This window comes from Emydura macquarii, unplaced genomic scaffold, assembly GCF_026122565.2.
Source record: "Emydura macquarii macquarii isolate MOO-44397 ecotype Brisbane River unplaced genomic scaffold, CSIRO-AGI_Emac_v2 contig_2448, whole genome shotgun sequence".
Taxonomy (NCBI): domain Eukaryota; kingdom Metazoa; phylum Chordata; order Testudines; family Chelidae; genus Emydura; species Emydura macquarii.
In genome coordinates, this window is record NW_027132585.1 from 2,522,587 (window position 1) to 2,540,024 (window position 17,438).

General features: G+C 40.1%; 1 protein-coding gene across 1 annotated transcript in view; it reads right to left on the reverse strand.

The window, feature by feature from the left end:
* STIM2 (stromal interaction molecule 2) overlaps nt 1-17,438 on the reverse strand; it is a 130,380-nt gene that overhangs the window by 15,240 nt on the left and 97,702 nt on the right. The window contains exons 4-5 of the mRNA XM_067562548.1: nt 1,673-1,784; nt 817-932 (exon numbers count right to left, since the gene is read on the reverse strand). Of these exons, the coding sequence (XP_067418649.1) occupies nt 817-932; nt 1,673-1,784 (228 nt within the window). The remainder of the gene's footprint in view (nt 1-816; nt 933-1,672; nt 1,785-17,438) is intronic.

The window sequence follows — 17,438 nt, forward strand, 5'->3', positions numbered from 1 at the left end:
ACAAAATGCATAGGAAAATGGATAATAAATCAATAACACTTCTTTTTAAATGAGACACTACCATAAATCTATTGTATTCACTCCTTTCTTAACAATTTTTCTAGGATCCACCAGAAGCAAAGTGTAATGTTTCTATTAACTTAAATTATTAACTTTATTAAAACTTCCCAGACCTGAAGCCTTGGGCTGCATCCATTATCCTATTTGACAATTTAACAGGGCCTACACGCTTTTGAAATGTCAGTGTTTTCACTAGTGGTTTTGTCTTGTCTAAGGAAAGTGGCTGATTTTAAGTCAAGCTTAGCTAACACGTATTAGCTGAGTCCAATTTAAAACTTAACTTTTTTCCAAGTGTTGATTCAGGATAACAATTTTAATTATAACAATTTTAATCATACTGGCTACATTAAGCAAAATATTACCCTGCCTCCCAGCCAGGGAAAAGTCAAGTTTAAGTTGGGCTTAACCAGCACATTAACTAAAATCCAACAAACAAAACCAAAGAAGATTCAGAACACTATCATAAGGTGATCACAAAAAACATTTGAAGAATTTATTAGACCACTGGGTAGCACACTAAAAATAGTGTTCTCGACTACCATATAAAGAAGGCCAGTTAGATTGCCTATTTTGGTGCCTTAATTCTACACTCTTCTGGGTCCCTCAACTTTGAGCCAAATAATGAACCAAGGTGCTGACCAAGTGGAGTGAGGTGTCCCACCTACTGGATATAACCTCATTACTGTCTTTAAATCTAAAAGCAAAAAGGTGTTTGAATTCTTACAACTACAAGGTAAAAAACTAGACAGTACTAACGTGTGAGAGGTCCGAATAAAACAACATCCAACGCCTTTAGCTGAAGTTTCTGTCTGTGGCTCCGTTCAATGATTTTCAGATGAGAGATCATAAAAGCAGGTTCATTTACTGCTATCCTGTTCATAAGACATCAAATGTTATTCTCACATAAATTTTCATGTGAGCTATATGCAGAACTATAGAATTACTGTAGTGTGTTAATCTGTTTGCCATTTATATGGATAATATTTATACGGTTAAACCAGAGATAGCAAGAGATATGACTCATAATTTAAGTCATAAAATATTAGAGGTATCAAAAACATTCCACTATGTAGTAATGGTTTTCCTATTTTCTTTCCACTTTGCAACCACCACTAATTAAATCCATTTGGAAGAAGTTAAATGTGAAGTTTATGTGCAGCCTGATGGCATCAAGTCTCCTAAACATACTTAATATCTGTAAAAATCCAATAGTTAATATTCAAGGGCAAGAGTTCTGCAGAGTCTCCAGGCCCATACTGGCAATGTTAAGCTGAATACATCTGTAGCTTTTCAACAGAAATTAGCCACCACAAAGTTAAGTGATTGTCACCGAAACACTCTGGTAGCACATTATTTGTAAAAGAAGAAAGTAATGAAACTGAGGTAGGGAATATGGGCTGGAGACAGATGATTTTCAGGAATATTTCAGTAAAAGGAAATAGAAATTCTGGTTCCCTGACCTTTCAGAATTGCTCGTGTAAATCAGTTCTCTTATACTAGAGCAAAATTTGTCAGTATTAAATTTAGATAATTACCCTGCACAGACAAGTTAGAGGGGACACTGCCCAAAAGAAAACAGGTATTTTAAACTAATCCAGAAGAAAAGGTTCACCTGGGAAGCGTTGTTCCTTTGACATTACTGTCTTTAAAATTCTTCTCATACTGGGGCAGTTCGACAAATTCTACCAGCCACTGAAGAGTCTCCTCTTGAGTCCAGTTGTGAACTGCAAGACAAAAGATGGACTCTGTCACACACATCTGAGTTTCAGGAATACAAGAGTAAGCAGTACCACAGCTGTAAGTAAAATAAATATAGTAGATTGGCAGGTTACACAGCCAGCATAAGAAAGTTCATCTGGATGGAACCGTAGAGAAATCAGTATTTACATTTACTAAAAAGAATGGTTTCTGGCAGTTTGCCCTTTTCATTATATGCTCATTAGAGACCAAGCTTAAGTAAGTATAAGTAAACATGTGTTTAACCACAGAAACATCTATTAAAAATTCCATAACATAATTTAGAATTTTATATCAGGGCAGCATCTTGTGACCTATTTTAAGTGCTCTCTCAGCCCCAATTCTATTGTCCCTCACTCTTACAGAACTTAACATATGCCAGCTGGTGCAGTAACCATGCAAGGTAATGTACCAAGATTTAGCCCACTGTCCAGGGAGACACCTTTTTTGCTGTAATTGTCATGCAAGCTCATGCCATTCAAATAACAGAAATTGTGGGGGTGGAAGGTTGGGAGGGCATAAAAAGAAAATATGAGGGGCAGAAATGATGTACGATGGGTGAGTGTGTTTTTACCATTTCTTTATTTAGGAAGTTAACAGGTTTACAAATCCTAGCCATGTAAGAATCAGAAACAATACAATAATCATTACAATAATGAGCTTTTGTTTAGAGAAACTATACAGTCATATAATCAGCGGATCTCTCTATTTAACAGGATGATGTTCCAGAGTGAGCATCTTTACATTACCTGTGACTTGTCTAATCTAGTGACATTATTAAATTGAGTGAAATCTTTGATTACGTATATTTAACAAACCACATGTTTACCAAATGTTAATATTAAAAAAAAAACTGGATGAGTGTGCTGGGGTCTTTTGTTTGTTGGTTGGTTGGGTTTTTTTACAGGTGAATTTACATTGTCTGAGTGCTGAATGAATGGTGCACAATTTTTTTTTAAAAAACCTTTCAAATGTTCCTGGGACATCTTGTGCTATGTCGAATTATTTTTCTTATTAAGGAGATTATTGAAGTGAATGTGGACAACAGAAGGTTTAACCCCTCCCTCCCCCCCGCATTTTCCCCTTATATTTATTCACAGTGGCGGTTGTTACTATTGAAGCTGTCAGCCAGCAGTGTGTACATGGTCCTCTGGTAATTAAAGAGGTCTCCGCACACAAAGAAATATACTTCCTGGAGCTTTTAGTTTAGATAAAACTGCTGCCTCAGCCCAGGGCAGAGCTTCAGGCACTGTATGCCACTGCTAGCCAGTTTTGCGACTTGTAAGGCAACCTTTTCCCACTCTAAATGCCCACCTTCACCGTGCTTGCAAAATTTATCAAGACCACTGCTCTATGGAGCAAATCACAAGTAATTATCTTCCTTTGTACATACATAACTTCACACGCACAAACTCTGGCAGGCTTTTCAAGCACTATCACTTGGGCATGGAAGTGATAGACCATTACCTGTATGTGTTTCTCCATGAAATTGTATCTGGATAAGTGTAGGTTGGATTGAGACTCCTTTGAAAAATCTGACACTAAAGGTGCATTCACTGTTGAATTTTGTCAAGGACCCCTTTACAAAAAACTGCAGAAAAATTGCAAATACCTTCCACTTGTAAACCGCAGACATAGCAGAATGTTTTATCGTTTCATCAGTACCCATTTCAGACTATTTAACATATGAGTTGAAGTTTCAACTGGAATACCCATAGATTTACTATTTACATTTAGTACATAACTGAAAATCCAGTTTAAACATTCTTAGATATTTTCATAGCAGTTTATAGACTGTTTCAGTTTTACGCTGCTGTTTTCAATGTCACTAAATTAGCTTTTAAAACAAATAGTATTCAAGCATTAAAAATTCTTTCCACCCTAACTGGATTTTTGTAATGACTGTTCCAAACTCTTTAGTCTTTTAGGGACTAATTTGCCAGTATATAGCACCCTATAGTAATTTATTTTCACCAGTTTTGTCCTTTTCCTCTTACACTATAAATTGTGATAAGGCAAGACTAACTTACACCCAATACCCTGAGACACTTTATAATGAAATAACAAAAGGTTCCCTATTGCAAGGAATTAGAACACAGTGCTTTTTAAAATCCATAAGCTATATACTTTGAAAGGGGTAATGGGAAGAATCACAATTTACAGAAGTAGAACATCTCTAGCATACTCTATTCCATGCACCAGAACCAAATAGAGAGAAAGCTACAGGGGGAAAAAAAAGTTATTTGATCTCATGATTAAAAACAAGACATTTGGCCATTACCAGAGGTGATTTAGATGACCTTCAAGATACATCACCACTTGATAAGGACAGTGAATGCTAAGAGATCTATGAGCTGTTTCCTGTGGGAATGCTTGATGGAAAATGAAGACATTTTAAAATCATTGTGTTATCTACAAATCTCATCTCAATGGCCCGAACTCTGATTCAGACAAATACCATTTTAATGTATTTTGGAAGAATAAAACGATTTGTGAATCACAGAAGTGTAGGACTGGAAGGGACCTCAGTAGGTCATCTAGTCCAGTCCCCTGCATGCAAGGCAGGACTAAATTATTACTAGACCATTCCTGACAGGTGTTTGTCTTAAAAGCCTCCAGTGATGGATATTCTGCAATCTCCCTAGGTAATCTGTTCTTGTGCTTAACTACCTTGACAGTTAAGATGACTTTTCTAATGTCCAATCTAAACTGCCCTTGCTGCAATTTTAGCCCTTTACTTCCTGTCCTATTCTCAGAGGTTAACAACAACAATTTTCACCCTCTTCCTTGCAACAATCTTTTATGTACTTGAAAACTTACTACATCTCCCCACCACCACCCCAGTCTTTTCTCCAAACTAGACAAACTGAATTTTTTCAATTTTTCCTCAAAGGTCATGTTTTTTAGACTTTTAATAATTTTTGTTCTCTCCTCTGGACTTCCTCCCATTTGTCCACATCTTTCTTGAAGCACAATACTCCAGTTGAGGCTGTATCAGAAGATACAGGTCAAGAAAATTTTGATTAGATGTAAGAAGGTAAGTGGATTCAGATAAATACAGATAAAATTGGAAGGACCCTGAGTGGGTTGTACACATTCTCAGCACAGGGCACTTCTGTCTTGAAACTTTCTCACTCATGGATAAGAACAGACAGTGTGATCCAAGAACCTCGATGCCCACTAGCAGAGGGCACAGGGGTACACAGGGCAATAGGGATCTCTTGGGTTCACAAAAAGTGGTCATATAAGATCTCTGTTGAAAGCCTATATCACAATGATCATCATAATCATTGCAAAATATATGTGCAGATAATGTGTAGCAGTTATGCATGTATGCTGAAAATTATTTTCTTAAAGCCCTGTAGTTAAAGGCAGGTAACTTAGAGGTAGCATGCACTGAGACAGATTTCTCTAGACAGGAGATGGGAGACCTTTGTGACCACTGGTTGACCATTGTGTATCTTACTCTTTGCATATTGAGTAAAACTCTAATGAAGCGATTATGAGTGCTACTAGAAGAAAACAAAATCAGCAATGGTTTTCCTATTTACAGATAAAGACAATGAATTTGGAAGGGTTCTGAGCTGCACTGAGGATTCTTCAATCTGGAAAGAAACTGCTGATGGGCTTGATTTTATGAAAGGACGATCTTAGCCATTCTTGTTGAAAACACTGGGAAAAGGACTTGGGGTCTTGTAGGACAGTGGCTCTCAACCTTTCCAGACTTTCAGGAGTTTGTTTCTTCCATGTACCCTCAAATTTCACCTCTCAAAAACTACATGCTTACAAAAATCAGACATAAAATTACAAAAAAATGTCACAGCACACTATTCCTGAAAAAGTCTTACTTTCTCATTTTTACCAAATAAATACAAAATAAATCAATTGGAATAGGAATATTGTACCTACATTTCAGTGTATAGTACAGAGAGAAGTATAAACAAGTCTTTGTATGAAATTTTAGTTTGTACAGACCTCACTAGAGCTTTTTATGTAGTCTGTTGTAAAACTAGGCAAATATGTAGATGAGTTGCTGTACCCCCGGTTAAGAACCACTGCTGCAGGAGACAGGGAAGTGTCTTGTGAGTTACATTTAGGCTCTGGAACAGTGGTTTTCAACCTTTTTTCATTTGTGGATCAACCTTTTTTCATTTTTAAATTAACGTGCAGACCCCTTTGGAAATCCTACACATAAACTGTGGACACCCAGGGCTCTGAGGACCACAGGCTGAAAACCACTGCTCTAGAAAGCATGTTATAATTTTGTTTTATATGTAACCATTTGTTTCCAATGGGTTTACCTACTTTCATTTCCCCCAGCCTCCCTTTACCCAGCTCCCCCAAGCCTCTGACCAGTCTCTCATTATTCTCTACCCTGACCCCACAACCCACCTTCCACTTGTCCGGCCACCCCTGGGACTCTACCTAGCTCTCCCCAGCCACTCATATCCAGTTGCTCCCCCTTTATTTGTCATCCCCTACAGTTCTCCATTACCTTCCTTTACCTGTCCCTGGGTCTCCCACTCTGTCCAATACCTGGTCTCTGTGATAGTGGAATGGGTGACTGGGTCTGGCAGGTGGCTCAGTCAGGATGGCACAGCTGTGGCCCAGATGCTCCCCAGGCTGTGGGGAGGACATCAGGGGAGTCAGCCTAGCATGGGCAGAGCAGCCAGAAATGGGCAGCAGCAGCTGCTTTATATTAGACTCCTCAGGAACTGCTTCCACTTCCACCCCCTGGGCTTATTAATATGCAGAGCGACAGAGACGAGAGGGATGGTGCATAGCCAATGCTGCCACATGTCCACTGGCTACCCTGCTGCTGGAGCAGCAGTTCAGCAACAAACCACATGGAGCGTGAGTCTGGCATGAGTGGATGCCTGCTTCTGCCTCACCCCCACTTCTGCCCCACTGGAAAAAAAACACAGTATTAGGCTATTTTTGCAAACTTCTGTGAAATTGTGGTTGTCTCAGGGCTCAACGTATGAGCAAAGTTTCAAAGAAAGTTTGAAAATTGACAAATAAAACAAGTCAAAATGCATATACAACCTTTTCCTTTGTTTTCAAGTCAAAAGCCCCCAGAACTGTACAATATTACCTCTGTGAATCAGTCAGCATACAAATCTAAATATTTCAGGCTGCAGAACCGGTAATGTTTTCTCATGCCTTTTGGACACATGGGTGCATTTGGCTATGGTCCAACTTAAGGCCCCAAGCATTTGGCAGAAAGTCTGCATCTCTAAAGCTCTGTTCATGCTGCGGGGATTTTAACTCCACTCTAAATACTGTACTGGCCGTGGGTTACCAGTACACCGTTCTCAATGTTAACTGAAACGATCTCACTGGGTTACATTTTTCTTTTACGTTTCAGGAAACAAGTGCTCATCTGTATTTTCAAAAGTTTGCTAATCCAATGCTTTTAGGACAAGTACATTAAGACCAACAAATCTGACAAATCAATACATCATGAACTCTTCTCACTTCAAAATCATTTCAATAATGCATGTCACTTATTCTTTGAAGCCCTAGAAACAGTTAGGCTTGCAGATCAGACAAAAATCTTGTTGATTCAAAGCAATTTGTGCTGAAGGGTTCTTTACTGAAAAATTCCTTACTATAGCCCCCTTGTCATTAAACCAGGAATTCCAAGCTCTGTTTGCCTGTTAGGAAGGACTAGGAAGTGAGAGAAGACATCTAGAACTTTTAATCACCCTGGTGGGTCTCAAAATGAATTCAGTGAAGTTAGTTTGTTCACATTAGTTACAAACCCATTCTGAAAGGGCCTTAGCAACATCTGGGTCTGAAAGAGTCAGCATTTAAACTGAGATCAGCGGGGCTGCCATACAGAGGTCATTACACACAATCTATATGCATCACAGATTAGACTAATCTGTCTTGGCAGATTTATCTTTGAATGCAAGGTCCTAGGCACAAAAGTCCAGTCATTTAAATCTTCCCACTCCACAGCCTTGAGCGTTGCTACATATAATCTACACATCCAAATCAGAGGATCTGGTGAACACAAAAAGTATACCTATAAATTCTAGTTCCTACCTATAAATTGTTCTTCATATAAAGCAATTTGAAAGCCTGAATTTGCTGATCCCTTTCTCCTGCGGTTCTTAAAAGTTTTGGGTATATTGCTGCCTTGTCCAGTTCTCTTGTTACAGTTCATAAATAACTTTAAGTTAGCTACGGAAAAACTCCCAAGTATTCCCTACTGAAACCTAAAGCATCTCCTCTTACTAGGAAGGAAAAGCTTCAACAGCTGTTTGTCTACTTGTCAAAACAAGTGGCAAATGACAAGTCGGTTAAGACTGGAGAACATGATCAGGAGAAAACCAGTTTACAGAGAAGGGAGAAATTACCTTGCTACCACAGACTAGAACCATCTATGAAACACAGCATGCAATATTGGTCACCATATAGTGGAAAGGACAATACCACCTGGAAAAGGTGCAGCAATAAAGAGGATGATGTGTTTGAACAATTTAAACAAAGGAAAGTTTAAAGAGACAGGTTATTCATCTGGAAGTCTCGTTTTCTTATGAACTGAAGTTTTCAAAATTATGAAACTGATTTACATAATTTTTCTCATTTGAGCTTAAAAATTAAGACCGATGTACAAATAGGAAACCAGGAACAAAGAATTTTCAGCAGCAAGAAGGTAAAAAAATGCATGAAATAAGAGAAGGGGGAAATAAGGCATTTAGTCAGAGTATAAATGAGGTCAGACAATTCAGCTTCTAGATAAAGGAAAAGAATGAATATAGGGAAAAAGAAAAAACTCAGAATATAATGAACTAAAAGAAGTCCAGCATTCTGGCTCGGACATTTTATCTTGCTTTTTATAGAATGAGAAACAGGCCCTGTCCTTATCCAGGATGAAGGAGAAAGACTCACAAGAAAGGGCTGTTGCATCTAAACCCTCTACGCACACACAGGTCTTGTATAGATGAGGTAAAAGATGCATTTTTAATTTAAAAAGTGTACTAGCTATTATATTTTAAGTGTTGTTTAAAAGTATGTTAGCACTTAGCATAGACAGGTTCTAACCTTTTAAAATGTGTTGGCAGGCTTCTCTCAATCATCATTTCTTTAAACCCTATGAAATAAGAACATCCTCTGACTAAAGTCCTAGAAACTGGAAATTTTGACCACTTCATTGGGTAACTTTTGAAGACAAAGCCACAATCCTTTGATAAAGAGAAAAAACCCATAATTCATTTCCTATATAGTCTATCTACTATAGATAAACCTTGTATAGCCTAGAAGAAGTCTCCCTTATGGTCACATTAGCTATTTATTAGGAGTTCATGGAGTTCACATTCCTTGGATGACCTGGATAAAAAGTCTAATTCCTTTCACAACCTTTAGATTCTGAAGCAGGTCTGACACAAAACAAAAACCGCAACAAAAACCAATCCTAGGTTATAGAGTTATCCATCATGCTAAGCAACTTAAGGCAAGTCACAAAGTAAGTTGCACAACAAGAGTTTATTAATCAGTAAAACCCCGATGGTTCTATTTACCATAAAATTAATTTTCTGTGGAATCCGCTGGAGACTTTGCAGGGATTACCTATTTGGCACTCATGACAACTAATCCTGCTTCAGTAAAATTCCAAACTCAGGCTGTAAAGAACAGATTTTCCAGTTGGGGCAACACCCCTTTCCTCGAAAAGCCTCCAAGACAGGCTATGGAGTGTGGCCCATGCACAAGATCACATGATCATAACTGAACATTCTTGGATGGAAAACATTTATTAATAAAAGAAAAAGCTTACTGCTTACTGACACCATTGCTGAAAGATAAGTCAAACAACAGTCTGCTCAGTACACAAGCTCATTCTTGCACCTCATATTGCACTCAACTCTTCCTGTAAATTACATTTTTCAGCTAGCACAGAGGGCCAAGCACACTGGAGCATGAGGGGATAAAAGAAGTGACACATACAGGGCTCATCCAGTTCTGTACTGAAAACCAAACAGTGAATGTTGGCTGAAATTCATCTCAGTCTGCTTCACTTGCCATACTACAGTGGCTGCTATTATAACATCAGCATTTACAGACAGTTATCATACCACAGAAGATGAGGTTGTTCACAAATAACAGGGTTTCTCCTATTGCACACTATTTTAGCAACTAGAAGATGTGGACATTAATGGCAACTACTATAAAGAATTAGATAAGCCTTAAGGATATGTTCATAGCACTGAAATATTAATCCTCAGCGTACTGAGCAGCATTATACCAATTTCACAAATGAGGGGGAAAGGATAAGTGATTTGCCCAAGGCTATATGGCAAATCATGGGCAGATGTAAGGTTAGATCTCATGAGTTCTCAACTCCCAGAGTGCTCAGAACCATGCTGGCTGTGAGGTCAACATGTTTGAAGGGGACCATGCTGTGCAAAATGAAACGATGCCTTTATGAGCAACATGTCTCCTATTAGCCAGTCCTAAACATTTGGTATGGTTTCATATGCCAAACAGACTGACAACAGATAAAGAAACATTTGCAGAATACATTAAGAAGCTGGATATGGATAAGAAGCTGGATATGAGTCAGCAGTGTGCCCTGGTTGCCAAGAAGGCTAATAGCATATTGAGCTGCATCAGTAGGAGCATTGCCAGCAGATCCCGGGAAGTGATTATTCCCCTCTATTCAGCATTGGTGAGGCCACATTTGGAGTATTGTGTCCAGTTTTGGGCCCCCCACTACAAAAAGGATGAGGAGAAGTTAGAGAGTCCAGCGGAGGGCAACAAAAATGATTAGGGGGCTGGAGTACAAGACTTATGAGGAGAGGCTGAGGGAACGGGGCTTATTTAGCCTGCAGAAGAGAAGAATGAGCGGGGATTTGATAGCAGCCTTTAACTACCTGAAAGGAGGTTCCAGGGAGGATGGAGCTAGGCTGTTCTCAGTGGTGGAAGATGACAGAACAAGGAGCAACGGTCTCAAGTTGCAGTGGGGGAGGTCTAGGTTGGACATTAGGAAAAAGTTTTTCACTAGGAGGGTGGTGAAGCACTGGAATGGGTTACCTAGGGAGGTGGTGGAATCTCCATCTTTAGAGGTTTTTAGAGGCTTGACAAAGCCCTGGCTGGGATGATTTAGCTGAGGTTAGTCCTGCTTTGAGCAGGGGGTTGGACTAGATGACCTCCTGAGGTCCCTTCCAACTCTATGATTCTATGATTAACTTTCTGCTCTCTTTTGCTTCATCATGTATTTTTGCTCCTTCTAGCTAGCCAAGAATTGTGGCCATTTTCCTCAGGAGCCAGTGCAAAAGTGTCTTGTGTTGTCAACACTAGCGTTTCAAGCCCGACCTGCGTCTTTCCCTCTACTTTCTGGGACAAGACTTTAAACTGGATGGTGTCAGTATGTAGCAAGAGGAGAATGACACCAGAAACATGTGAAGCTTTAAAAAACTGTCTCCCACATCACCCCAAAACTCTAGGCAGAGTACCAGAGAAACATGAACTTAATCTGATATACGCCATGTATATCACAGGACTTTCAGTAGAATTTACAGAGCATGTTTTCATTTAGCAAGCACTGCAATCAAGAGCACCAGTACAGTACATGTTGCTACTACTAGCGTATGTTCTAATACCAAGAGCAAAGAAAATGACACAAAAGGGAGTGGAATGGAGTAATTATTTACTTTAAGTGACCCTGAAATATCATATATTCAATGGCTTAATATTACAAAAGATTGTTCTGTTTCCTCTTCCCGGGAATGGGGTTTTGAAATACTGTATTAGTCCTGTTTGGAATGGAGTTCATTGTCATGTAACATTCTTAGCAATGTTTGGCTTGTGTGCATTTCCACTGTCTGGATATTTAAAACCCAAGACCACCAATGATCAAGAATGTGAAATACAACCATAGCCTCTCTCTGGTATGTCATTTATTCCCAGTTGCTGCAAGAGTCCAAAGTAAGGCAGCCTATCGCAAATCATGACATTTAGCCAGCCCGCCTCTTTACCCTCTAAAAAAAAGCTCTACTACTTACTTCCAGACTTGATATAATCTCTGAGTATCAACAAAAGAGAAAAAATCTAAATGAAGGTTGATTAGAACTGTTGCAATTCCCTATAGTTAAGAATGAAGTCCAATGCCTAGAGGGAATTACAGCTGTTACACAATGCAACAGGTTGCCTGATCACCAGTACAGGTTACCAAGAACATATCACCCTGCACTGCTCAGTGCACCTGGCTCCTCATTAAGCAGTATCCAGTTCAAGGCTGCTGTACTGATTTTCAGAGACCTACTTGGAACTAGCTACGTAAGAGATCACCTCTTTTTCTATGACAATGACCACATACAACAGTAACTTGATTCAATTAGAAAAAAGAAGCTGACAAAGAGGGAAGGATTTATCTGCTGGAGACTTAACTTTCACAGCAATTACACCAAGACTGGAACTCATGGCCAGATAACTTGGTTCAAGCCTACTACAGGCTAATGTTAAATTTCAAACTCCTGAGCAAGCTCAAGGAGAAGCCCGCCAAAGGCCAATTACAAGATCATCTAATTGAAGTTAACGTTCTAGACTTTGAACAATCTGGATTCAGACCAGGATATGGAACTGAAATTACTTTAGTAGCGCTGATGGGTGATCTCCTCCTGTCAACGGATAGAAGTCACACATTCATTCTCATCCTCCTGGATCTCTCTGCAGCGTTTCTCCTGAGGAGGTGGCAAAAATCCAGGGTAACATGCTAAAATGGTATGAGCCGCTCTTAGAGGAACACATCCAATTCCCAGTGATAGGAAACTGCATCTCCACCTTAAGTCCACTGACCTGTGGAGTTCTACAAGGATCAATTTTTTTCCACCAGTCCTATTCAACAGCTACATGCAACTACTAGGTGAACTGATCAGACATGAACTCAAGTGCCACCATATGCAGATGAGACACAGCTCTGCTTACCCTTCACCACATACAACCACACCACTATCACTAAGATGGCCCAGCGCTTGCACGAGGTCAGCTCACGGATGAACAGCAGCTGGCTGAAGCTGAACAGTAAGAGAGAGATGATGGTGGGCAGAGAAATGCATTTTGAGAAGTTTGCTGCCATTGTGTAATTTCCTTTGGCTAAAGGTACACACACACACCTGGTCAATCTCGTCAGAGGTTTAGAAGTAGTCGTGGATTCCTTTTTGACACAAAGCTCTTGCATAGCAATAAGCACAAGTAACACTTGCCATCATCTCTGGTTGGCTTGTGGACTCCATCCCTTCCTTGCAAACAATGACCTGGCCTTGGTTATTCACGCCTTTGCAATGCTGTAGTATGGCAGAGCAGTGACAATGGAAGTTGGTATGAAAACTTCTGCACTTAGGAAATTCCAAATAGTTCAAAATATCACAGTGCATCTCCTCAGCAACGTGGGCTTCTGTGAGCACATCAAACCTGTCCTCCTCTCTACATTGGCTTCCTGTAGGTTACTGAATCAAGTTCAAGGTCTCAGTCTTTAACTTCAAGGCACTCCATTGTCTGATCCCAAGATACTTAAAGGCACAGTTGACAACTTCGCTCCTCTGCCACAAAGGAATTCTCCACAATTAGGGTAAAGTTCATCTGTGCAGGACTGAGAACTTTCTTGGGGACTGGTTTGAGACTGTGAAATGAAGTCCCCTAGCAACTAAGGATTATCACAAACCTCTTCACCTTCTGCTCCAAATGCAAAGTGCATTTCTTTGATCTTATCTTCTCTTCAATTTAGTTTCCCACTAATAACCCTGCAAACATAGTAGCAACTTCACATTTTATATATTTATTTTTTTTAAAAACTCACAACAGTATCTGTCAGCTTGTTCATGCTGCAAGGATTGAAAGAAAAGTTTGTTACATCAGTGGAAGGTGCCCAGACACCACCCGACTGTGAAACCTTAAAAGGTAGAGGGATATTATGCAGGGTCTGTATGAATCCTGCCTGGTGTTTGAGAACAAGGATATGATGGAATAGTATCTTTAGCATGCAACAGAAATATAATGACTTATATAGTGGGGAATTATGTATTTCAAGAAAAGCTGAAAACATACAATGTTACCCACACCCAGATTCGTTTCTGGGGAATAATGCACAAATAATGGGTAAAATGACAGAAGCAACAAGTAGCCTGGGTTCCTGCCTATCCTTAGAGATGTAATATGGTACTGATTTGGATGAATGTCACGGGAAGGTTGTGGTGATCACACAGAAAGGCAGACAGCCTCAACCAGAACTCAAGTTAACCCAAAAGAAAACAGTCTTTTTCTGTTGCCTAGGGCAAGCTATAAAACTGTACAGCAACACCGTCTGTAACTGGATAGCTAGAGATAGCTTACAGCAGCAGCATCCAGCCAGGGTGCGTGTGCTGTGGTCCTTGAGGGAGACTGTTGGGGAAAATAGGTATTTGACAATGAATGGAAAATGTGTTCCCTAAGCAACAGCCTCTGATTTTTCAACTGAAGTGGTAGAATCAGCATTTTAGCACTGGGAGAAGTAGGGATATTGTGATAATTGGGTCTATCAATTTACTCTAATTGTGAAATCAACTATAAAGAGTACACAAGAGCTCATAAAATGTCACAATAACCTACAAGAAATGTTAATGGGAAAAGGTACGAAAGGGAGGCAAAAAACTAAATTAGTCTAAACAAAAAGGCCTACTGATAAAAAATTCAAGTACTACATTAAAATCATGCTTGATAAAATCAGAAGACGTGGAACCAGAAATTAATGAACCAAAATTGGTGTGTTGGATATCAGGCCCATTTGATGAACAAAATAACTAAGGGATGGGCTATTCCACCCTCCGCTCCCTTTGTAAGTCCTTAAAGACAGACTTTGAGGGAAGACTATGAAAGACCAGACAGACACTACTGAAGTGATCTTCACCATCTTGGCTGCCACCCCACCATCACCCAGGACCCCAGGACTTCATCGCCCTAATCCTAAAACGTCCTGGCCAGATCAGACCTGAGAGTGGGATCCAGATGACACTGCCACCACTACCATATCCAGCCAAATCCGCAACACCAACACCACCTTTAATGGTAGCGACAGCTCATCTCAACTAACTTCTCTTTTGCCCAAAAGAACAGTTATCACCATCTGTGATACTGTCTAAGAGACTATCAAACAAGGAGGTTTCTCCATCTAAAAACTCTCTCCAGCTAAAGGGAAAGGGAACAAAAAAACCACTGTTAAAATGAAAGCTTCAAATGCTTTAACTGTTTTTTTCTTCTCTCTATCTTTAATAAAAGGTTAAAAGGATTTTTAGTGGGTGTGTTTGCCAAGCAGGCTGAGGTCTCTGTGTAACAAATCCAGACCCTGTTTAACACTATTTAATGTTGGATGGTGACTGAGTTATGTTAACACCTTTGCTGATATATTTCACTAAATCAATACAATAGGGTAAACATACCTGTAGGAATGCCAGGGGACAGTAAGATGGGAGCCTGACTGGCTCTGCTTGAACATAGGGGGTGGCTAGCAAAGGTGGTTCTCTATCACCACACAGCCATCCAAGGCATCTCAAGGTAAGAGAGAGAAACAGGAGAAGTGGTGAATTACCAACCCATTATGGTTCTCTGGTGCTCTGCCCCAACCCAAGCAGACTGGGGTTGTACTGGGTGACAATGGTTTCCCAAGGACTATACCGCCAGCTGAGGATACCGAAAGCACATCATGGGACAACCATATCCAGTATACTCCCGATTACCCAAATAGCACAGAGGACATGGATTTTATTCAGATAATCAGGGGTTTGGACAATCGAGTGGGTAGAAGCCATTCAGCAGTGGGGTGGCCTCCCCCACACCTGGGGGCTCATATGCATTGTCCTCCTCACCGACCTGGCTGGGAGTCTCTGCTCTGCCCTGAGAGGACCATAGTCTCCCCCGCCACACCTTGGGCCTTCTTCCCCCATGGCCGGGGATCCGTCATCCTCCTCCTCGAAGTCCTGGCTAGGCATCTCTGCTCTATTAGCCAAATCTCCACAGCACATATCATGCTGGAAGGGATTTAGATAATGCAGAAATTTGGATATCAGGGTCTTGGCTGAACTAGAGTATACCATGCCTCCCCACCTTTGACAGGCCTTTCATGCCAGGGACTTTGGGAATGGATGTGCTACAGTTCCCAAAGTAATGTACCTTAATTTCCTTTGTGGACTTCTTGAGGGCACCCCACTCAGGTTCCAGGCCTCCAGCAATCACCTTTCTCAACATGGGATCCCACAACCCTCTCCCTCAAGCATACATATTTAGGGTGCAGACTCCTGGAATTCTCTTTGGTTAACTCAGGTCTAACCTTAGGTCAGCACCTGCAGTCCCATTTACTCAGTGCTACTGACAGGTTTAACCAGTGACCAGCCAGCTTCCATAAAGCAAAGTACTATTTATTCAGAACGAAAGCATTGCAGAGCAAATAAATAGAAAGCCATAAGCAGCTTATATACATGGCTGCCTTACCAAGTGTCATCCATATTCCTTACAAAGACCCTGGCAGGTTTCAAAGTACTTCATGCCCTTTCTGCAGGGTCTGTCTTTGAGACAGTTTATCAGTTCCTGGACTGAGTAAAAGTGACCTCTCTCTCTTCATGTCAGGGTGGTCACTTTATACACAGTTAACAGTTCTGTGTGTGCCAAGCCCTTTGAACCAGGTCAAACTAGCATATGCAATTCCAGGGGCTGAGACCTCTCCAGATGTGTTAACTGCCTATGGATTTGTATTAATTACCCCTCAGCAATTTTAGTCCCTGAAACTTCTCCATTGAGTCAGGAATACAAACACTAGTCCATGTAAAGGTGCATATAAACATTTATAAATCTGATACCATAGTACCTGAAAATTCCATGTGTCCACAGCATCTATCACAGAAGCTTGCTGTACCTATTCTAGCCTCCACCCAAAAGAAAAGAATCACATCTTTGTGACTGATGCAATCCTTCATACATCCTCTGTGTAGACAGCACATTCTTCACTAAACCCTGATTAAAGAAGCCAGACCTGATGAAGAGCTCTGTCAGCTCAAAAGCTTGTTTCTCTCACCAACAGAAGTTGTTCCAAGAAAAGATATTACCTCAGCCACTTTGTGTCTTCAACTAAAGAACAGCATCTAACAGGAGACAGCATAACACAGCAAAGGAGTGCTTCGTACTCCATAAAATGTTAGCACTTCATCAAAATTGTTTGTATTCTTAGGCAAGCCGAACTTCTAGGAAAATTAGAATTCCTACTGTCCAACAGAGCAGCATCCTAGTATCTCTACAAGAGAGAAAAACTAATTGTGATGTTTTCTATATTCACAAATGTAACATCAACTAATAAGTAATTTCAGCTGTACTTTAGGATTTACAGTTTAAGATGAGGTTCCAAGATCTGCCTTAACTAATGGATTCAAGCAGAAAACCCTAAAGCAGAGCACCATCATGGAGAATGCATGAGAATTAAAAACCCTGAATTTGCTTCATTTTTTGTTTTATTGCGAATTATTTTTAAGTTTACATCTATATTCCAAAACAAAGAACTATTTTACGTGGAGTACAAGTCAAAGTATGTATCAGTAATTTAAGGGGCTGCAATTATAATAAAAGTATTACAAGCCCAAGAATTCAGAGTTACGGTTACGCCTAAAAGAATCCAA